Raw genomic sequence first — 23706 nt, forward strand, 5'->3', positions numbered from 1 at the left:
GTCTGACACCCCCTCTTCCGAAGGTGGAAAGCTCAGCAGGCCCTTCCAGAATCTTAAGGAAAGTTATATTTTCTTCTTGTAAACTCTGTAAAAGACTGGTGCCTCAGGGTTTGTTCTCAATAGTGAGCAGAGGAAGAGACAAGAATGCAGGAAGAGGACAAAGGGCATCTCTTCACTGAGTTCTGAATTCTCAGAGGGAGAATTAATTACATTATCACTATAAATCCCTGAACCCTGCCATTCCCAGAACCCATGACTTCAACTGAGGAGCTGGCTTCCATAGTCCAGCCAAATTCCCAGTGGCTTCTGGGGAGAGAATTCATGGATATCAGGAAAGCAGATCTCAACCTCAGAACCAGGGCAATGCTCTTGATTTTCATTCAAATGGGCCAACCTGTGACCTTCACAACCACCACTAATTTAGGTAAACACTGTTAGTTTAAATAGCACAAAGGAGTATAATCAAAAATCACACAATAGAATCAAATAACAAGTCTAAGCAATCACCAGCAGTCAGTAAAATTTAGACTACAGTGGGGGGGGAGCAAAGAAAAAAAAACGGGAGGACAAAAGAAGTCTTTAAGAATGAAATAGGATTGTGTGAGAAAAAGAGAAGGTCTTTTTTGAAGAAAAAAGTTTCTGGTAACTCATGGCCTTTCTATGCAAACCACTGCACAAGCTTCTTTTTTGGCCACAACAGTAAACCTAGTCAGACAAGTGGCTAAAAGGACTCAACGCTTGGCTACTCCACTGCAGCCCTACAAAGTCTCCTCATTTGAATAGTATTTAAGGAATGTTTTGTCAATGTGTCCAATGATTATTCACTTCTACTGCATTCTTCCTTCACCATAATTATGGTCAAGGAGCAATTTATGTTATAGGTAGAACACTCACAACACTAAATGTTGACTTTTTTAACCTGTTAAAATGCACTTATTTGTCTACACTTCCTTTAATTAAAAAAAAAAAAGGTAAACTTTAACAACTGTTGCTCATAGCAACACAGGAACAAAAGATTTTTCACATGCATAATCTAGGCATTTAATTAAAATTCACAAACTTGGATCTCAAAGTCAAAAGTAGAAAGGTATGAAAACCAGATGCCTAAAAAGAATCAGATAAAATACATCATTCAGCTACGACAAAAACAAACAAAAAAAAGTGTAATAACCTCTGTCAGGAATAAGGGATGCACAAATTAAATCATTCCTCTTCAACCATCCTTTTAAGTGGATGCTTATATATATCCAGGTAAGCTTCGTGTCCTAAGTAAATCAAACAAAAACACACCATACTCAGTTTCTATCACTTCTTTATAAAGGCTCTTTTTACTCTGAATCCAAATCTGATCAGTTTAAGGAAAATTATAATGGGCAACTTACTGAGATATCTTTCAAGATTTAGGCTCTGTAAGAGTCTAAGTAATAAAGAATCCCAATTAAGGTCTATAATTTACACATCTGTAGTAAAAACCAAGACTTTTTCAGCCAACAGATCACCCATGAGGATTAAAGTCAATGGAAAAAAAAAAAAAAACCACTGAAAAGCATAGGAAAAGCTGGGACTCGGCTTTATCACAGAAATTCTCATCCTTTATAATCAGTTCATCCATCCTCAAAAGAGGGTGGTCCTGAGGATGGGAGGCAAGGTACGGTGCTGTAGGTGATACACTGGGCAGGGGACGGTTCCAGGGAAGCCTGGATTAGGAAGAAGTTATGGTACAAGGTCAAAGTGGTTTTAGAACCAGAGGACAGGGATAAAGAGGATTTATAGTATATTAGATTTCTGCCTCTGAAAGAACATTAAGCACTGGAATAAGGCAGAAGTGACAGAATCAAATTAGACTTTATTTGCACAACTAGTACACATAAAACACCATGCTATGTGTCCTGTGAGGGGGCATAAATAAATAATATTGTACATGATTTAACCAGATGGATCATACCAACTCATTTTAGAAGATTAAAAATAAACTCTGAAAAAAACAGTAGTTTAATTTGAGGAGTTAAACTATATAGTATACTTTAAGTTTTTTAATATAGATACTAAAACCAAGTATAAGAATTAAAGCACTGGCAGATTATGTGTAGCTAAGTTCAAATGATGAAACTTCATCTAAATCCTAAAGAGTAGCTATAACTCCCAAACCCCAGAGAGAAGGTCAAAGGCCCTTCTGAAGAGTAATTAGAGGCAAAATGTAGTTAAATGCACAGCTTTGAAGTCAGACAGACATGGCTGTGTTCTGCCATCACCTAAGCTTTGTGCCCTTGGACAAGTCACTAAATCTCAAAGCCTCAGTTTCCTACAATGGGGATATAGTCGCTCCTTTTTCTTCACAGTAAAGAAATGCCTGAGGATGATCTACTATTATAAAGAAAGTTCTAGGGGTAAAAGAGTATGACATCCAGCTTCTGCTCAGCTCTGATGAAGGCCCTATGGTGGATGGCACCACAATGGGGGAGCTTGTGCAGGAGGAGTAAGAGACCATACCACAAGACAAGAAACCAAACAGGATGGAAAATAGCCAAGCTGATTCTTTATAACAGCTCTCTGAAGAGAACTTTGTTATTCCCTTCTGAGTCCCTGCCTCTAAACCATCTAAGACAACACATGAGTTTTCTGAGGATAGACTTAAACCACATTCAAACAATAATGGGGGATAATAATGGTATCTGTCAAAGGATTCATCTGTTCAATAAATAAGTTTAAGAGTGTACACAGAAGCCAGGCACGATGGTGCACACCTGTACTCCCAGCAGTTCGGGAGGTTGAGGCAGGAGGATTGCCAGTTCAAAGCCAGCCTCAGCAAGTTAGTGAGGCGCTAAGCAACTCAGTGAAATCTTGTCTCTAAATAAAATACAAAAAAAAAAAAAAAAGCATGCACAGATCAGGACATTGACAGGCACAGTACATGCCCTCATGGAGCTTGAGACAGTGTGTAAAGGCTTAACAAATGGTACTCATCATCATCATCGTAATTATTATTTTACCACAGTGGTGGGAAAAATATGTTCCAATGAAAAACAATTAAGCCCGCTTAGCTGAAATAAGGCTTCACCAAAAAAAACTGACATGCCTCAAGAATCAGTCCAGGGATCCTTTGTTTTCTTCATTTCCAGTAATCCACTCTATTTCATAACATTGAATACTACCTTTGTATACCCAAAATTTAGTATCTCCATCTATGAGCTCTTTCCTAACCTCCAAACTCAATACCGGGGTATCTACTAGGTACCTCCATTTGAATGTCTTAATAGGCATCTCAGACCTAGAAATGTGAAAAGAACTAGAGATTATCAACCCAACAGGATACCAAGCAACCATATTCCTCTCTTGGTTTTTCCCCATCAGTAATCCAGTAAATCTTTGATTCTCTCTTTTCTTCATACTTCACATATCCAAATTTTGAGAAAGTTCTTTCACTTTAAAAAAAAAAAAAAAACGCCAAATCCATTATTCACTTCTCCCCATTGCCAAAGCCATCATTTTGGTCCAAGTTGAATATTTCTCATTTGGGTTATCTCACTGCAATAGCATCTTTTCCATAGAGAAGTGATTTCTTAAACAATATTTTACATACACAAACACAGAGGCCCCATAATACTTCCATTCAACTAAACACTTTAATGGCTTCTAAACACCCTTAAAATTTTGATGTCTGGGGCTGGGATTGTGGCTCAGCGATAGAGTGCTCACCTAGCATGGGCGGGACCCGGGTTCAATCCTCAGCACCACATAAAAATAAAGGCATTGTGTTGTGTCCATCTACGCCAAAAAATAAATATTAAAAAAAAATTGATGTCTGTAAGGCACACGTGGTCCTCTCTTTTACCTGTCTCATCTCATAAGACTTTCCTCCCCTGTCTGAGCATCACAGTAACGATGACTACCTTTCAGCTCAATGAACATGCCTAGTGTCTTAGGAGTGCACAGCCCAACCAAACTTTCTTTTTTTGGGTACCAGGGATGGAACTCAGGGACACTCAACCACTGAGCCACATCCACAGCCCTAGTTTGTATTTTATTTAGAGACAGGGTCTGAGTTGCTTAGCACCTCACTAAGTTGCTGAGGCTGGCTTTGAACTCAGGATCCTCCTGCCTCATCTTCCCAAACTGCTGGGATTACAGCCATGAGCCACCTTGCCCAGTCAGAACAGAACTTTCTGCACCACTGTAAATGTTTTCTATCCGCACATGTAGCTATAGAGCACTTAAAATGTGGCTAATGACGCTGAAGGAATTTTTTTTCTGGGGGGGGGGGGGGGGGGCTGGGGATTGAACCCAGGAGTACTTTACCACTGAGCTATATCTCCATGCCATTTTATTTTAAGACAGGGTCTTATTATTAAGTTGCCCAGCTGGGCTCAAACTTGCAATCCTCCTGCCTTAGCCTCCTAAGTCACTGGGATTACAGCTTGCGCCACCACACTGGCTAACTTAATTCAATTTTGATTAGTTTCAATTTAAGTAGCCACATATGCCAAGAAACTATCATACAGAAAAGTGCAGGATTTCCTCCTGGCCTTTTCTTAGGCTTGAACTATTCCTCCCCCAGATCTTCCTCAAAAAAGATCTTTCTTGACACCCAACCAAAAGTAGCTCCCACTCAAACTACTATCACTTCACTTTGTTTTCTATCAAAGCACCTTCACTAGCATCTTTACAACTTGTCTTTCCCAAACTAGATCATGAAAATGTATCTTTGCCTATTTCATTTAATGCTGTGTCCCAAGATATGTGTGCTTGACATATACTGTTTTCAATAAATGCTTAAATGTTGATTGAATGAATGAGTAAATTGATTAAGGGGTCAAGTCAGTAAAAGCAGGCTATGGATAAATTATAAAGGGTCTTAGAAGAAAGTTCCTTCCTGTGTTTATAATTCATTTATTAGGCATAGGGCTGAATAGTGTTTGTATATGCCCCAAGGGGGCAGGCAATCTAAAGAGAAGCACAAAGGAGTGGTACACAGACAAATCAGGTCTCACACTTCAACAGATTTAGAATCAATTTTATGAAAACGTTAGTGATGCAGACACACAGATGTTCTTTACATATGAGACATCAGGAAATCTCTCAAGAATGTATGTACACACATTCTACAAGCACACCTTTACGGAGAAAACAGGACTAAAAGGAGTGTCAGACAAGTTTTGTAGTCTTTGGATCTATAATACAAACCAGGGCATTGTTATGTTAAACAGTCTTGCCAAGTTACACACAAGTTTATAGTAATGCTGTCCAATAAGAAACATCACTAGCTGTGTCACTCAGCTGAAAAGGGGAAGGGAAGCCAGGCACAGTAGCACACATGTCATTAAACTCAGCCACTCAGGAGGCTGAGGCAGAAGGCAAGTTTGAGACCAACCTGGGCAACTTAGTCAGACCCTGTCCCAAAGTAAAAAATAAAAAGGGTTTGGAAGCATGGCAGAGCATCCCCAAGTTTATGTTAAAAAAAAAAGTGAGGAGGCAAAGAGGGAAGAAAGTAAATGATCTGTTTCTCCCATATTCAAACATCCTACTAATCAGCATAGGAAAAGAACACATAGTATGAACAGAATTGCCCGCCAAAAATCACACCTAGGTCAATAAGGCAACAAAACTGATAACCTAGTGATACCATATACAATAATGAATTCCACTCATTCATTCATTGTCACAATTTCAAGGAAAAAACTGGAATTTTTAACTTATCTTTATTAAAGACCATAATGCTAAGGAAAACAGCAAAGATTAAAGGTTTTACACTAAATGAAAACATGTGCTCTTCAAATTTGAAAAAGATCAGGAAAAACTCTACCACATTTTCAACTTTATTGAGTATAACTGTCACTTAATAAAATTATCTTCTTATAAAATGGAGAAATTTTTTTAAAATATTTATTTCCCAGTTATAGGTGGACACAATCTATTCATTTTATTTTTATGTGGTACCGAGGATCAAACCCAGTGCCCCACACATAACAGCCGAGTGCTATACCTCTGAGCCACAACCCCAGCCCTGAGAAATGTTAATTAAATATATAACACATTCCATAGACTTATTACTAAGTTAGAATTTTAATCAGGAATTTATAGCACAAATCTCTGTCAACATTTATTACTGTTATTCACATTCAGAATTGGAGACCACTACAATCCAGGGCATATGAGGAAAAACTACTGCATGCGCAGAAGAGCAAATTCTGCACCAAACGGAAGCCTCTCTGCCTTCTAAACCCCAACACTTTTTACAAAAATCTCAGGGACATGTACTTAGCTAAAAGTCGCTGTTTTCAAAATCTAAATATCTACATTTCTTTAAAATTAAAATTTCCTATCTCCACCCCCACTGAGACCAAAGTATATTAATGTACAACTCTGTTCAAATTATCTATTGGAAATATCGTTAAATCTTCATAAACTCTGAGAGTGAAATTCAATTTCCAAAGCATATCTTTGCTGTCCTAAGACTGCTCCTTTTAATTCAATTTCCAAAGCATACCTTTGCTGGCCTATGCTCTGTTTTCCAGCCATGATTTCTTTACTGACACCAGGCTTAACAATATAGGATAAATTATTTACAGAGGAAAAAAAAAAAAAAGCAGTATTCATTGGGATGCCCTTGAATGTGACAAGTATCACCTCTGAAACGTAACGGATAAGACATGAAATTATTTTCTGCTTGATCATCACCACCAACTTTGCGATCTTATAAATCATATCAATATGCCACAAGAAGTCAGTATCTCCAGTCATAAAAGCTTTTAACATAATACATACTATAATAATATTTATACTTCCTATAGTAAACTGTAAACAAACTACTATATACCTCCAAAAACTAATTTTTGCCTGCTTTTCTCATGTCTCTGTGTATAAGTTGTTTTAAAGATCATCTAACAGAGGCTGGGGTAGTAGCTCAGTGGTAGAGCGCTCACCTAGCATGTGTGAGGCGCTGGGTTCGATCCTCAGCACCACATAAAAATAAAATAAAGGTACTGTGTTCACCGACAACTGAAAAAAAAAAATGATCATCTAACAGTGCCTGGCATCTGGCAACCTTACTAAGTGACTAGACATTGGTTGAACTGTCTCCATACCACAAAAACAACTTTTTGGGGCGGGGGCGGGGGGGGGGGGTGTTACTGGGGATTGAACCCAGGGGCACTCAATCACTGAGCCACATCCCCAGCCCTTTTTATATTTTATTTAGAGACAGGGTCTCCCTAAATTGCTTAGAGCCTCACTAAATTGTTCAGGCTGGGCTGGGGCTGTAGCTCAGTGGTAGAGCGCTTGACTAGCACGCATGAGGTACTGGGTTCGATCCTCAGCCTTCATAAAAATAAACAATAAAATAAAGGCATTCTATCCGTCTACAACTACAAAAAAAAAAAAAAATTGTTCAGGCTGGCTTTGATCTCGTGATCCTCCTATCTCAGCCTTTGGAGCCACTGGGATTACAGGCATGCACCACCATGCTCCGCCACAAAAACAATTTCTACTTCATCACCTGCCATGACAAAGGCAGGTTCTCAAGGATGTCCCTTGGTTTCCTGTCAACATATGAGATATATGGTATTCACAGGCAGCTGCTTGTCACCTGATATCCATGACCTCACTTCAATTTTAAGGATAACAGACCAAAGACTATAAGGCCCAGCAATTTCAAAAAATGTGTTTAGACAGACACAGTGGCACACACCTGTAATTTCAGCAGCTCAGGAGGTTGAGGCAAGAGGATCCCAAATCAGAGGCATAGAAAGGGCCTCCACCAAACAGGAAAAAAAAAAAAAAAAAAAAGAACTGGTTAGGAAAAAATTAACATGTTGTGTTTCACTGGAAGAAAAATAATACAAAATACTGTGATTCTTTAAACTCAGAGTTCATGTCTGTTCATGTTTATACTATACAGTATTTACAGTTCAAATTATTTATGTAATAAATGAATAATCAGAGATCATCAAGAAACATGTCATCTTATAATAAAAGGTTAATATTTCTTTTAAACATTTACATAAAACATTTTAAAGATTTTATCTTCTTACTTTATATCAGAGTTTGGTAAACTTTTTCAGGGACAGAGAAGTAAATATTTTTCAACTTTGTGGGCTCCACATTCAGTCTCTGTCACACATTTGTTTCTGTTTATATGTTTACAAACCGTTTCATGATGTAAATAAAACCCATTTTAGCTGGACAACTATGCAAAAAGAGGTCTTCAGGCCAGGATTTGGCCCTTAGGCCACAGTTTGCCCACCCCTGCTTTTGAATTAAACAACCAAAAAGAAAAAAAAAATTCCTAATTGTATACTATGGTCACACTTTTTTGTTTGTTTTTTTTGTTTTTTGAGGAGCTGGGGATTGAACCCTTGTGCATAAAGGGAAGCAATGGTCACACTTTTAACTAAAGAAAACTACTTCCAACTGTTTTGTGTTTTTTATATTAAAAAAAAAACTTTCTATTTTTAAAGGTTTAGATTCATAGGAAAAATACAATATTAGTACAGAAAGTTGCCATATAATTCCACACTGTTCCTTCCAGTAGTGAGGTACATTAAAACTAATGAACCAATACTGATTTATTATCATTAACTAAAGTGCATTTTTTATTCAGATTTTCTTAGTTTTTACCTTTTCCTGTTCTAAGTTACTACACTCCATTTAGTAATTGCATTTCCTTGGGCTCCTCTTGGCTGTGACAGCTTCTCAGACTTTCCTAGTTTTTGAGAACCTTGACAGCTTTGAGGACTAGTGATCAGACATTTTGTGGAATACCTTTATATCGGGATTTATTGAAAAATTTTCTCATGATTAAATTGGAGTTATTGTGGCTTTTTTGGAAGAAAAACCATAAAGATGAAATGTTATCATCATCACATCATGTCAGGTGCATAGCAACATGACTTATCACTGTTAATGTCTGCCTTGATCACTTGCCTGGTTAAGGCAATGTTGGATTTTTCTCACACTTTTTTTTTTCTTTTCATTTTTTTTTTTTTAAACAATAAGGACTGGTGGGTGTAGCTCTACAGTGCCGGTCTAACGTGAGCAAGGACCTGGGTTCAAGGTTCCTTCATAAACAAGGACTAGGGAATACTGCAAAATTGTTTTGAAAAATGAACAAAAATGGGTTTGATTCATAACAAATACAACTATCTAAAAGGAACAGCTCTTAAATCATTTTGAATAAGCTGATGTATACATACACAACACAGTATGATTCATTATGTATATAATTCATATAGATGCCTCATAAAATACATTACATCTGGGATGAAGACAAAAATTAATGTGTATTTTGCTACTGTATTCTCCTTGTGCTTCCTCTCGACTTTTTTCCCCTGAGCCTTCAGGAAGATGATACTCATTAGGCTGAATTAAAGGAATACAGAGAAAATATCACAGATGATACCAAATTGTCTTCCCTTTTTAAACAGTGATTATGATTGTAAGCATTCTGGGCTGGGACAAAATCATATCCATCTTTTTATCTCCTAGATTCCAGATTACCTATCTGGTAACCACAATAAAAACTGATTAATTTATATCTACAATATCAGTGTTAAAATCATTCAAAATAGTCAGATATAAAGGAAAGGGAAGGTATATCATAAGGCCAAAAGACATCCTGATTTCTCTTAACTTTTTCTTGGTCAAGTAATAGTTGGAGGCACACAAAAAAGTGGGAAGAGAGGTTTTGGCTTTAAAAGACAGAAGGCTGGGCTGGGGTTGTGGCTAAGTGGTAGAACGCTCACCTGGCACACGTAAAGCACTGGGTTCAGTCCTCAGCACCACATAAAAATTAAAAAATAAATAAAATAAAAGTATTGTGTTCACCTATAACCAAAAAAAAGATGGAAGGCTTGGGTCAAATAAAGGCTATCAAAACACTCCAAAGAGGAAAATGCAAATCAAAACCACAATAAGAAACTACCTAACACCCACCAGAATAGCTTTAAAAGAAAAAAGTATTAGGATATAGAGTTGCTGGAACACTCAACACTGCTTGCTGGTAAGAATATAAAATGGTGCAGCCACTATGAAAAATAGTTTGGTAGTTAAAAGACAAAAGGTCAAAATGGCCCAGCAATTCACTTTTAGGGATATGTATTATACAAAATCTGTATAGAAATGCTCACAGCAGGATTACACACAGCAGCCCAAAAGTGGGGCTAGGGGGACATCACCAAATGCCCACCAGCTAATGAATAGATAAGCACAATGGAATATTATTAAGTCATTAAAAGGAATGAAATACTGACAAACTCTACAAGCAGGAAGGAATCCTGAAAAATATTATACTAAGTAGATAAACATCACACACACAAAGGGACACATATTGTGCTATTCCATTTATATGAAACACCCAGAACAGGCAAATCCAGACACAGATTAGTGATTATAAAGGCTTCAGGGGTGGGAGAAAATGGGAAGTGAGTTCTTATTAGGTATGGGGCTTATTTGGAGGGGATGATGAAACTATTCAGGAATTATGAAGAATTTATAGTTGCACAAACATTGTGAATATACTAAAACCATTGAATTGTACAGTTAAATGGTTAAAATTGGGAATCTTATGTGTTTTTTTTTTTTATCTCAAAAAATACTTGAGAAAAAAACACTAAAGACACTGAAAACATCCTGAAGCTGTATCTTATAAATCATTTTTAGCTCAAAACTTACAAATACATTGTGTCTTTAAAAATCTCTTTTCTGACTCACATACTTCTGTAGTAATTTTCCCAATAACAGGAATTTCAGAAATAAATAAAGCTATAGCCCAAAATTCTAAGAGGTCAGTTCAATTAATTCCAATCAAGTTCATAAGACCAGCATACTCAGGCCCTATCTCAAGGAATTTACACTGTACAAGGGCTAACACTGTGTCCTACTACTTCCAACAACTTCCACATCAGCAAAATGAAGGTGGTCTTGTCTCTCCATAGAGATAGCCTCATTTTCCTACAGAAATTTACTCAAAACAAGTAAGAAATGCCATTTATAAGGCAGTGCAGAGCCTTCAGGCAGCTTCCACACTTTGCCTAGTGCACCAAGGCTTCCTCTCATTAAATTTAAATACCGGTTTGTTTGCAGGCCACATGTCACAATGGCTGACTATAGCTGACAACTTAGTAATTTGCAGCTCAAAACAAATAACACATTTATAAATAATAGTCTTTCTTGAAAAACCGATTATTGTCTTGAGCCTTACAACAAAATTAAACTGCAAACTATGGACTATTAAATTTACTGAAGAAATCTTAAGTCATTCAAATATATTAAGCAACTACTGCTCACTTCAGCAAGCATGGTAGCAAACTGTGTTGAAGACAAGAAATATTTCTTGGGGAATTTTTGGAAGACATAGTTTAGTTTAAATTAGCACTTCCTAGAGTGCTTTTAAAAAGAAAAAAAAAACCTTCTTTTAACAACCCTTCTATACTCAAAAACCATAATCACTCAACAATTCAAAGTAACCACCTGGTACCCAGATTCTGAGCCTGCTAGAAAAGAATGGTTTCCTGCAATGTATGACCATGGCAGTTGTGAAGCTATCAGAGCTGATTTTGTTTCCTTTGCTCTCATAAATAATTCGTATACAAATTGTTCAAAATGCAACAGCTCTATTCTCTCATTATTTTTAAACCAAATGGAAAACTGATTGTCTCTGACCACTGGTAGATTTGGGTCCTTTTTTGAAAGCCCAATAATAAACTGGAAATAAGAAAGTAATTCAACACTCTTTAATTAATTTAACAAACTCTCTATTAACTGACCTAACCAACAATCGTTTAACATCTAGCACATACAAAGAATACAGAAACAATAATAAGCAATTAGGACTCTTGAGGAGTTTACACATTAGCAGTAGGTTGAACAAAATAACTTACTTTGACTTTGAAATAAAGACAATATAGTTCCTCAGATCGTAATCACGTGCCACATACAAAGTAGGTATAGAGAGCCAAAAGTTAACTCACATCAATGACCACACTTAGCAGGCACTCCCCCTTCTGCCTTACTTTTATCATCCTCACCAGCCAAGATTTTTCCCCCCAATGAGAAAATACAGGTGCTCAACATCTGACCCTAGACCTAAGTCACAGATTGGAGACTATCAGATTTTAACATAAAGTCACTTTGTGTGGTGGTAAATCTTTAAGTTTAACCATATAGACTTATTATATCTCTAGGTAACATTCAATCCAAGCATAGAAATGGAAAAAAAAAAATGCTACTGAGAGTTCCTAAAACCACTCCTGCTGTCTGAGACCTGCCTACCTTAGCCCCCTACTCCTTGAAGAGGCAATGAATCCACTCTGCTTTTTTCCCCTATTTGAACGTAGTATTTTTAAAAGCACCAGCCCATTTGGCCATGATCTATGGCCCACCATAAATACCAACTGGTGTGGTCAAAGGGTGTAATTGTAAGCAAAGTATGAAGTGACTAAGAGAATAAGCCTGCAAAATAACACTCTTAGGGAGTGGGACCTACTAGGGAGCCAAGGAATCACAGACAAGATCTCTCTTGGACTCGACTGGCTTTTAAAATCATCACTGGGCAAAGAGGTTCTATGTCCTTGAACTCCACCCAAGAACCCCCAAGCATGCCCACATATCAGGCAGAAAGAGTTAAGGATGCAGGCTCTCGAGCTGGACTGACTGGCTTCAGATCCTGGCTCCATACTTAACAGCATCAGCACCTTCTCTCTGACTCCACTTCTTCCTCTGTAACTAGAAGATAAGAACAGCATCTACCTTATAAGACTAAAGAATAAAATGAGATCACAGTTAAAGAGCTTAGCACAGTAGCTCACTCACAAGAAACACTAAGTAAATATGCACAGCTGTATCTACTATTTTCAAGGGCTACCTGAACTACCAGTTCATTCCTAAATTTAAAATGTCAACACAGCTACTACTAATTGGCTGGGTCCCTTTTAAACATCCCTATACGGGAGTAGTATTATCCTCATTTTAGAGCTGAAAAATAAAAGTTTAGAAGAATTCAAAAACTCATCTAAACTTACCCAGTTAATAAGTGGTAGAGCAATAAAAGCCCTGATCACATCCCAGCAAAGTCTGCATTATGTCATCTACCTCCAAAAGGCTTAAAAGCATTTTTAAATAATACTTCAATATTCTAGCATCATTATTTGTTAAAAGAAGTTATGTTCTTCTAAAAATCCCCAGACTCCTTCCACTAAATCAGTACAAATCACCTATAAAACCAGGAACACCAGCCAAATTCTGATAAACTATCAAAAACACAAAATTGTTTTTCTTAACAGAATAAAAGAAAAATGACTGGGTATGGGGCTGGGATTGTGGCTCAGGGGTAGAGTGCTCCCCTATCATGCATAAGACACTGGGTTGGATTCTCAGCACCATATAAATGTAAAATTAAGATATTGTGTCCACCTAAAACTAAAAAAATACATTTTTTAAATCACTGAGTAAATCATTGCAGCCATTTTAATTAAATAGCTTTAAAAGTTCAAAAGTATTGCAGACACATAGTATATCAAGTCATTCTTCTTTCAGAATTCGTAATTTGATCCTGCAGAAGAATCCATACACTCCAATTGGCCTGTGTAACTTCTCTCTTTCCCTATGTTTGCCCAGTGTGTAACAGAATTGACAAGAGTTAATAGTTACTCCAAACATTCTCTCCAACCTACTCTTATACTATTTAAGATGACTCACAAGTGTCCTAAAAGAAAATAATCAAATTCATATTAAGTATGTCATAGTGACTGATCTCACAGAATTTTTTTAAACTCTCACACTGAGATCCAGAAATAGTTAAATTTATTCAAATTTACAACTCCAACAACTTCAAGGAAAACCAAAATAGCATACCATCCTAGTCAAAGCTATTTATCCCTATTAAATGAATTGGTCACCCAGTTTCCTGAAAACAGAGCTCATAATAATTGCTAATCCTTAAGAGTTAAAATAAAGGGCATGCTTTACTTGTGGAAGAAGTAGTGATATGGATAAGCCAAGTCATATAATTTCACTTTACTTTCTATTTGCTTTACCCAGGCATGACATTCTTGTAAGCCTCTTTGTAAACAAATGAGATGATATAATAAAGCATATAAACTGAAGCAGAAGAGAACACAAAATGCCTTAATATTTCAAAAATTTCCTGCAATTTCAATAATCTGAAACTCCCAAGTATCCAAAAGAATTACCACATAACTGTAAAAGTCAAATATTTATACAGGTGCCTTAAAATCCACTGTTGGGTACACACCATCAACACTGACATTTACTATCTGTTAAGTAGCTTCAAAGTGCAATGACATTAGTCAAATAACTGGCTTTAAGTGTGAAGTTTATGACAACAACTAATATATCTGGAGAGACTGTGAAGGTGTGATACTTATCACAACTTTCATCAGACCAGCAAAAGGCAGGCAAGCTGTGACAAGATGGGACCTGGGCACAGGTGCCTTTTCTCATTTCAGTAGGGAAACTTAAACTGATACCTTCATGGATAATTTAACAAGGATTGTTCCATAAATTTTTAATGTTATTTATGACTTTCTTATAATTGCTTTTTAATTGCTTTCAAAACCAATAGTCTTATGACAAAAGTGAGAATGAAGAGAAGAAAACTTTCAGCTTCAAAATAAGAAAAAGGGGACTGCTTAATAGGGCTAGCACCTCAAAAAGGTTATAAACCCCTAAATCCACATTCTGTACGAAGCTGGGAAGAATTTTCAGAAATAACAGAACTCCAAATGAAGGAGTTATTCCTAGTCTATTACTTAAATTTACAATTAGGAATACCTCCTTAATGGACAATTTACAAATTTACAATTAGAAATGTCTACTTTTATTGTCATAATAAATCTAATTGAGAAATTTTCCTATTAAGGATAATAAGAAAGAAGGAATAGAACAACATTTGTGAACACTCAGCTAAACTTTGGATTAATAAACTTCTTAGATAATGATTATGCTGTTCATCTACCAACAAGAATAAAACATGTGTACCGAGAACTAAACAAAATCAGGCTAAGCTGAAGTCGAGTTCCCAATACCCAAGGTTCAATTCTAATGTTCTTTTCACCACTTCTTCAAAACAGAATCTGCCAGGTTAAGTTTTCAGGTGAGGGCAAACACTACAAAGTAAAACTCCAAAACAAGAGTTTCTATCTAACATCTGAGCGGCAAGGCCAGTTACACCCACTACCAGGGCCCAGCCAGGAACCAGATCCCCCTTCCTCTTCCATGCTCAGGCTCTCCGGACTGACGGGGTCGCATAGGGAAAAATTCTGCAGATGAGTCTTGGGAGCCAAGTTCAGCCAGAGAGATGCCACAGGTGGCCTGAATGGCTGGTTCCTCACCATGCTTTATGGCCTCCTGGAAACCCCAGCCCATTCCAGTCTCGCCCAAGCCCACGGTGCCCTCCGGCCTTAATTTGTCCAACTTTAAGTGGAAGCGAGTTCGGAACAGCTTTCAGGTGTCCCCTCTTGGTCCGTTAAGTGGACTAGGAGTACCAGCCCCGGGCACCAATCCCGCCCATCCCTTGGAATTGTCTAAAGGTCCTAGAGGGGCGTCGGGCAGGCTGTGGGTAAAGAGGCCCAGGAAGGGGCAGCTCTACAGTTCCCTGCGGGGCGACTCGCCGGCTGACGCAGCCCCGCCTAAGCGGACGGTTCCGCGCCTTCCCGGGACCCCGCGGGGGACCGGGGCCCGGCGACGCCCCACGCCCCCAGCGCCGCGGGCGCCGCCGCCCGGCCAGGTCTCCCAGACAACAGCCGCCGCCGCACTTCCGAGGCGGGTCCCCGCGCCCACCCGCGGCCCGGTCGCCCACCTGTCCCGGGGGTCGATCCAGCTGGTCCTCCTGGTGTTGTGGTCAATGTAGAAGACCTTGCCGTCGTAGTCCCTGGCCTCCTCCCAGCCCCGGGGTAGCGGCAGCTGCCCGCTCCCGGCTCTCCTAGGCATGGTCGGCGGCCTCGCCGGCGAGCGGCGCCTCCATAGGGACCCGGCGCGGAACGCAGCGGGAACACGACTGCCCGGCCTGGCCGCCGCACCCGACGCGGGCGCCGGCGAGGGGCTGCGGAGCGCGCTGCTCGGCGGGGCCACGCGCGGGGGACGCCTCAGGAAACCCTGCTCTCGGCCCCGCTGGGGATCAGTCCACCATGTCTGCGTCGGAGCAGGCAAGCGAACCCTCCTCCTCCTCCTCGCCGCCGCCGCTGCTGCCTCCGCCTCTTCCTCCTCCTCCTCCCAGTCCCCCTGTGGCCGCCGAGGGTCGCGGCGCCCAGGCTGCCCAAGCCGACGCCGTCTGGGCTCGGATCCGGGAAGCTCCGCCGAGCAGCGGCCCCGGCGGCGGCGGGCCTCCTCATTTGCATGCTATTAGCATGCGCCCGCCCCCCGCCCCTCCCCGCGCCGGGTTCATCTGCATGCACATTCCTCGCCGCCACATTCCTGGGCTTAACCCTGCCGCTCCCGCGTGCGGCTGCGCCAGCCCGGACGCCCGGCTCGAGCCCGAGGCGGGGGAGGGGAGCCCAGGGACCAGGTGGGAGGGAAGAGAGCCAAAGGAATTCTCTGTTCGCACCTTCCCTGGGACCCCAAATGTCGCCCTATGGCCAAACCCTTGGTTTTTTGGAGTTTCGGGACGGGAAAGATCTCCAAAGAGAAGTCTCCTCAAACTTCTCAACCTCTTTCCGTCTTCTAGGGAAGCCACAAGACTTTCTAGAGGAAAGGGGTGGGGAAAACTGTCCTCGGAAGAAGTCCCAACAAACAACGAGGACACAAAGGCTCCCTCACGCCGCCGCCCCAGCCCTTCGGAACCCCGGGGACCGAGTGGCAGTGGAAAAGTGTGAAAAGCCCCGAAATCCCTGGAAGGGTGTCCGTAGCTTGTCCGGGGCGGCCTCGCCGCCCCCCCCCCCCCGGGCCTCTGCAGGGCGCCTGGCCCTCGGTGACCTCAGCGGAGACCGCGGGCCTCGCGGCGGAAAGCGAAGGCGGGTCCGCGGTCCGAAAGCGCCGCGACACACCCGCCCCAATGGCCCGCATAGAAACTCCGGCCTGACCCTGAGAGGCGACCGGGCCAACTCCGGCTGACGACGCCGCCCGTGGGCCTGGGGTGCAGAGTCACCCGCCACCCTCCGCCGCGTCAAGGCAGCCCACCCGTGGGGTCCCTGGGCCACAGGAGGGCCTCTGCTCCTGGCCTCCCCTGCAGGATTTAGGGCAGTAGGACTTGGCCGCGTCCAATACCCAGTCCCTTCCGTCCAGCCACCGGCCTCGGGAAGTTCCCCACCCCAAGCTGCGACAAAGCCAAGAAGGAGTGGGCGACCGTGCTGGAGGGAGCCCAAGGCGGCGGGGCAGAGGCCAGATATTCCCTGGCCATAGATCCATCCGGGATGGGACACGGATCCTCTCTCGCAGGCATTTATTTATTCAGCAGCTACTACGTGCTGATCTGCACTGAGGAAGGGCCGGACGTCGGACTCCGGATAGGACCACGCCGGGAGCAGCAGGACTGCTGGGCCTGGACTCCGAGCACTGTGTCCCCAGCCCAAAAATTCCTTTCCTGCCTTGTCTATACCACGGTTCTCCATTCATATTCTTCCGGGTTTCTAAGCAAATTCTTTTAAAACACGGAGTCCTGAGGAAAGCAGGCCCTGGAACGCAATCATTCACCTCTTGGTGTGCATTCGCTTAATTTTGTCTGCTAATATATAATGACTTCCCACCTGTGCAGGACTCAGGGCTGGGCAGGGGCTATTATAGGGTTTGCCTCTGTTCCCGGATTCACAGGCCCGCGAGTGTTGAAGCGAATTGATACTGCACAGGAGAATTGATACTGGAAGGTGCAGGAGGAGGGTGCTGGCTAAGGGCGGAGGCTCAGACTTGGAGAGGGCGCTGGGCTTGACTTCTCTCCTTGAAGGGGAAAAGGCCACCTCTTCTGTACCTGGAGCAGTCTAGGCGGGGAGCAGAAATTTAAACCGCCAGAAACTCTGAAAAGCTTGGAGGACCTGGGAGGGAGCAACCAGACTGTGAGCCAGAGGTAGTGAAGGTTAGCATCGAAGAGGAATTCGCTCTCTTTGGCGCTTTTTCTTTTTAGATCTTCCTTTACACCAAGGCCTTTGGAAGCTAGGCTTTGCGCTTAGTAAAGAGAACCGCCCGCCCACCCACCTCATAACCTGTATCCTGCCCCGCTCCATTAATCAAGAAATGATCTCTCAAGGTCCTAGTCAGTGAAATGAGACAGCCTGGTGGTTAGTCTTAAGGTTGGACTTTTGAATGCTGAAAAAACAAAAAACAAACAGGGCTTGTCTAAAATTAATCTCTCACAATACTGAGGGGATGTGTTTTGTTTTGGATTGCTTTAAATGGGTCCACTTGCATGGCCAAAATTTGCTGTGTGGTATACTAACACCATTAATCCTCAACCAAACCAAGCCATTGTTATTTAAAACTTGCTTCCTGGCTTTTCTCCCCCCCTCCCCCAACAGTTTAAAGACATTTATTATGCTAAAATATTAACGTCCTACGTTTAAAAACAACAACACCACATTAGAGTAACACACTTTGCAGTTGCCATAACTTAACTCATTTCACTGGGATGAACTACTGCACAGTAGTTTCCAGCATAGTTTCAAATTTGGTAAACTCTCAGCTAAATATTATTACCTAATTTCTATAACAAATGAAGAATCCAAACAGCCCACAACATTAAATGGCATTTATTGTTCCATAAATCTTCAGACTTCAAAAAGAAATGCTAAGTGGACAAAACTCTAAAGCAAGGAAGAGACAAGCTCACTTCTCTCCCACTGATAGGCGCAGGAAACATTTGATCATACAAAAGCAGTTAAAGGCAGAAAGGAGAGCTGCTGCTCTACAGCCATTCTTGTTTTGATCTCCTTTGAACTCTGCTGTTCTGATTTCACCTAATCTATGCAGGAGCATCCCCTTAGAGAATTCCTAATGGTTAGGATGATGAAATTTCATCAGTATTCATATCTGTAAAAATAAATAAATGTAAAAATTATCCCCATTTAGATTTTATTTGGGCTCCCCATGATCCTTGGCAAAGAAGTATGACACATCTACTGTTTAGGATGTCAGATTATCAAGTTCTGGTCAATGACAAATCTATTCTCTGACCCTCAAATTTTCCTTTTCTCCTACCTTTACAGTTTCTCCAGTGGTAATAGTCTGTGGTGATAAGATGTTATAAACAAAGCTTCCACAGTCAATATCCTAATCCTAGGTGGCCAGAAAATTAGCAATATAAAAATTAGGATTAGAAAGTGAAAAATATTTCAAAAGATCATCTAGTTGTACCCAAATTTAAAATATACATTCCTTTACTCCAGCAATGTAATGATTTTACCTCTGGATATGAAAATTCCTCAGTGTCTTCAAAGGATGTTCATTGCAGTGTGTTTAATAAGATCAAAACTGGAAAAACCACCAGTGGCCATTAGTAAAGTGCTGATTAAATGAAGTATAAATTACCCATGCTCAGCAAGCATTTAAAAAGCATTAAATATATTAAATAAGGAAAGATGTCCAGGATATATTAAGTGAAAAAAGCAAGGTGCAAATAGACACTGCTCACTGCCAGTTAACTTTAGTATAGAGTTACAATCCGATTCTGGAGGTCAGGCCAACCATAAAATGTAAAGATGACAGTCTCCTATACACTTACTTTGTGTCAAAGGAATAGCACAGTAAAGGAGGGAATTTTTATAGAGGATGGGAACTATCAGGGAGGTCCCATCAAAGAAGTTTACATGAAGTAAATGATCAGTAAGGAAAAGGGATGGGGTAGAGGCGAACACAGACATAATCCCAAATTAACAGGCCAGGCAGGGCATGCTTATGGAAAGAAAAGGACATACAAAGTTCAAAGATGATTCTGGCATGAAAGAACACAAGACTGGCTGGAGCCATCTAGTTAAGGAGGTTGTAGTGATAGTATAGGTATGAGATAGATAAGGGCTGGGATTAGAAATAAAGCAATGAGGATGAAAAGGAATGATCTGGCAAGAATTTGTGACTGATTAGATTAAGAAGGGAGCAGTGAATAGACTAGAAGCAGGAATCTGGGATGAGTCCAAGATTTTAGACTGTGGAAACAGATTCAAAGAACTGGAAAAAAATGAGGAAGTCCAAAGGGGGATCTGATATAGGGTTTAGTTTTAGAAATTAGAGATACCCAGCAGAAAGTTAAAGGTCAGGACTAAAACTCAAACAACAGGTCAGGACTGCAAATACATGTTGGATGTCATCATCGGAAGTTGGTAGAGGACTGAGGCTTCAGAACTGAATCTTAGGAAGGTAATGTTAATGCAAGTAGAAGAGAATTAAGTAACTCATCTATAATCCTATTTTTGGCCCATAACTCTTCAGTAATGTGATAGGATTTTGTTTATTTCTTTATGGTCTCTGTTTTCAGTGATGTGTGTAAGAATTATTTGCTAGCGTGGAAACCATCTTTGAATGAATTATTGTTATAGCCCTTATTGTTCTGCTAGTGAATCAACTCTGTGTAGGACAAGATGAACTGGTTTTCAATATTTTAATATCCCTTGTTTTCTCAAGGAGATTGGAGATTATATAAGCCAGAAATTCTAAATAAAAAGAACATTCCTTTTTTTCCTGAAGCAAACAAGTTAGTGACTTTTGGGGGCAAGGGGAAATGAGTTCTTCTGCAACCAAACTGATTAAAATAAGTACTATCTATAATTGTTGTGGATAGATTATCCTAATCCACAATTTCTAAATTTGTTGTCCAAACAGCCCTTAAGAAAATAGGCATGTGATCTTTAAAAATCCCCAGTGCTAGCCTAAACCAAAATCCTATATTACCATAAACACTTTCCCTCCAGTTAATGATTATACTAACACATTAAGCAAAAAAAAAAAAAATCTTTCCAATTCAATAATAAGCAGATTTATTTTGTTGTTGTTGTTTTTCGTGTTTTGTTTTGTTACTGGGGATTGAACCCAGGGGCACTTAAACACTGAGCTACATCCCCAGTCCTTATTATTTTTTGTTTTGAGATAAGGTCTCACTAAGTTGCTTAAGGCCTCCCTCTCTAAGTTGCTGAGACTGGTCCTGCTTTAGCCTCTCAAGTTGCTGGAATTTACAGGTGTGTGCCACTGTACAAGGTCTATAGTATTATCCAGATGTGTGATCACTACCCAACACCTATCCCAGCATCTGGGATGCTTTAATAAACAAATGAAAAATGTGTTTATAATTAGCATGTGTAGTATATAAGTACAGATGCTGCACTACAAGTTAATCTTTCAAAAGTTCCAAGATTTCCCTTGTTTAATTATTTACAAATTTGGGGACATATATGCAAATAAGATCCCTTTATAATTAAACGGATCTTATTTGCATATAATAATTCTGAAAAAAACAAAGCTATATCCTTCAAGTTGTTATTCTGTACTTTTAAAAACATAGCAAATTCTACACAACAATAATTCTACACAGCGAATGATTTATCTATTTATTGACAAGCTCCATTTAAAAACATCCTAAATACTGTTCCCCTGGCATCCTAAGGTAGTACAGGGATGATGAGTCAGACTAAGTGGGGATCAGGCTCCCCTGAGCTGCACTGTGCATACTAGTTTCTCTAAGTCTTTCCCTTCAACTCATGTCACCTATTCCTACAAAAACATCTAAATCATCTGTTCTAGGAATTGCCCAAACCATCATATCCCAAAATATGAACAAATTCCTCCTTCATTAATTCAATATTTATTGAGTCTTTTTTTTTTAGGTGTAGTTAGACACAATAGCTTTATTTTATTTATTTATTTTTATGTGCTGCTGAGGATTAAACCCAGCACCTCACACGTGCTAGGTGAGCACTCTGCCACTGAGCCACAACCCCAGCCCTGTTGAGTTTTTATTATGAGTAACATTCTGGAGACTAAAGGGTAGATCAGAGCAAGATCTCTGCTAGATTGTAATACTGATTCAGTACTTGGGTATTTCTATACATTGTGCCATTTTTATGATTTTAAATGTTTATAATTTTGTTAGTGTGATAGTATTGTTCTGATATGTTAAAAATAAAAAATCTGAATCATTTATTTATTGAGAAACATTCAAGAGAGTAAGACTAAAACTAGGCCAGGCAAAGAATGATGTGAAAACTACAGAAACGTTTGTAGAATAACAAAACAAGTACTTACATTGCAGATTCACCAGGAGATATTAACATTGATCTATACTGCTCTTTTTTGTTTGTTTGTTTTTTTGTTTTTTGGACTGGGTATAGAATCCAGGGCTTTGAGCATGCTTAAACAAATTCTCTACCACTGATGTACATTCCAAACCTTTCTAAAACCTTTTTTGGGGAAAATAAGGGTCTCATTATGTTTCATAAGTTGGCCTCAACTCCTGGACTCAAGGGATCTTCCTGCCTCAACATGCTGACTAATTGGGACTAAAGGCATGCACCACTGCATTTGGCAAGAACATTGCTTTTATTTTCTGTCTATGGATATGATTTTTTTTCTTTCTTTCTTTTTTTTTTTTTTTGGGGGGGGGGGCCTGGAGATTGAACCCAGGGCCTTGTGAATGTGAGGCAAGCACTCTACCAACTGAGCTCTATCCCTAGCCCCATAGATATTTTTTCTTATCAACCACTTAAAAGTAAATAGCATGCGGGTATGGTGGTGCATGACTGTAATCTTAGCTGCTCCAGAGGCTGAGGCAGGAGGATTGTAAATTCAAAGCCAGCCTCAGCAATTTAGTGAGGCCCTATGCAACTCAGCACGACCCTGTGTCTAAATAAAATACAAAAAAAGGGCTGGGGTTATGGCTCAGTGATTAAACGCCTCTGGGTTCAGTCCTCAGTTAAAAAAAAAAAGTAAATAGCAGATATCATGGCACTTTGACTCCTAAATACTAAAAATTAGGACATTCTTCCATATAACTGCAGTATTATTATCCAACCCAAGAAATTAAAATATATAATATTATATAATACATAGCCTATAATCAAATTTCTTCAATTGCCTCAAAATGTCCTATAAAGCTATTTGTTGTTTGTTTATTTATTTAAAATAAGATTCAGCCTAGAATATTACAGTGCACTTGGTGGTCATGTCTTATCTTAAATATTCTGCCTTTCTATTATTTTTTAAAATCTTTCATGGCAATGACATAAAGTCTAGGCCATAAGTTTGGCTAAATATCTCACAGTCTTGTTTTACATTATATCTTTATGATCAAATATTGGTTAAAATTTTTGTCTGGAAAGACATCCCATGTTTGTCAATTAGAAGAATTCATATTGCTGAAACTTCCATACTATCCAAAAATGATCCAAAGATTCAACACAATCTTTATTAAAATAGCAATGACACTCTTAGCAGAAATAGGAAAAAAAACCCACCCTAAAGTTTATGCCAATTGGAAAAAAACCCAAATAGCCAAGAAAATTTTGAGCAGCAACAACTACAACAACAAAACAACAACAAAAAGCTAACAGCATCACACTACCAGACTTTAAAATATACTGCAAAGCTGTAACAACCAAAACAGAATGGTACAGGTATAAAAACAGCCTCGTAGATGAATTGGAACACAATACAGAGCCCAGAAATAAATCCATATATTTGTAGCCAACAAATCTTCAATAAAATTTCTTAGCATTTCTTAGATTGGGGAAAGAACATTTTTTTCAATAAATGGTACAGAAAAGTGAAACTTAACCCCTTTCACTC

At 39.8% G+C, this 23706-nt stretch overlaps 1 protein-coding gene across 2 annotated transcripts in view; it reads right to left on the minus strand.

Moving 5' to 3' along the window:
• The window catches only part of Wwc2 (WW and C2 domain containing 2), a 218278-nt gene extending 201954 nt beyond the window's left edge, over positions 1 to 16324 (minus strand). Inside the window, exon 1 of one of the 2 annotated variants that reach the window (XM_027927138.2) lies at positions 15812 to 16324. In XM_027927138.2, coding sequence (XP_027782939.2) covers positions 15812 to 15942 — 131 coding nt within the window. In that variant the 5' untranslated portion in view covers positions 15943 to 16324. Of the gene's footprint in view, positions 1 to 7684; positions 7765 to 15811 lie in introns of those variants that run through there. The other variant, XM_071610510.1, reaches the window with a different exon arrangement.
• Between the last annotated feature and the right edge of the window lie 7382 nt (positions 16325 to 23706).

Source organism: Marmota flaviventris, chromosome 3 (assembly GCF_047511675.1).
Source record: "Marmota flaviventris isolate mMarFla1 chromosome 3, mMarFla1.hap1, whole genome shotgun sequence".
Classification (NCBI taxonomy): domain Eukaryota; kingdom Metazoa; phylum Chordata; class Mammalia; order Rodentia; family Sciuridae; genus Marmota; species Marmota flaviventris.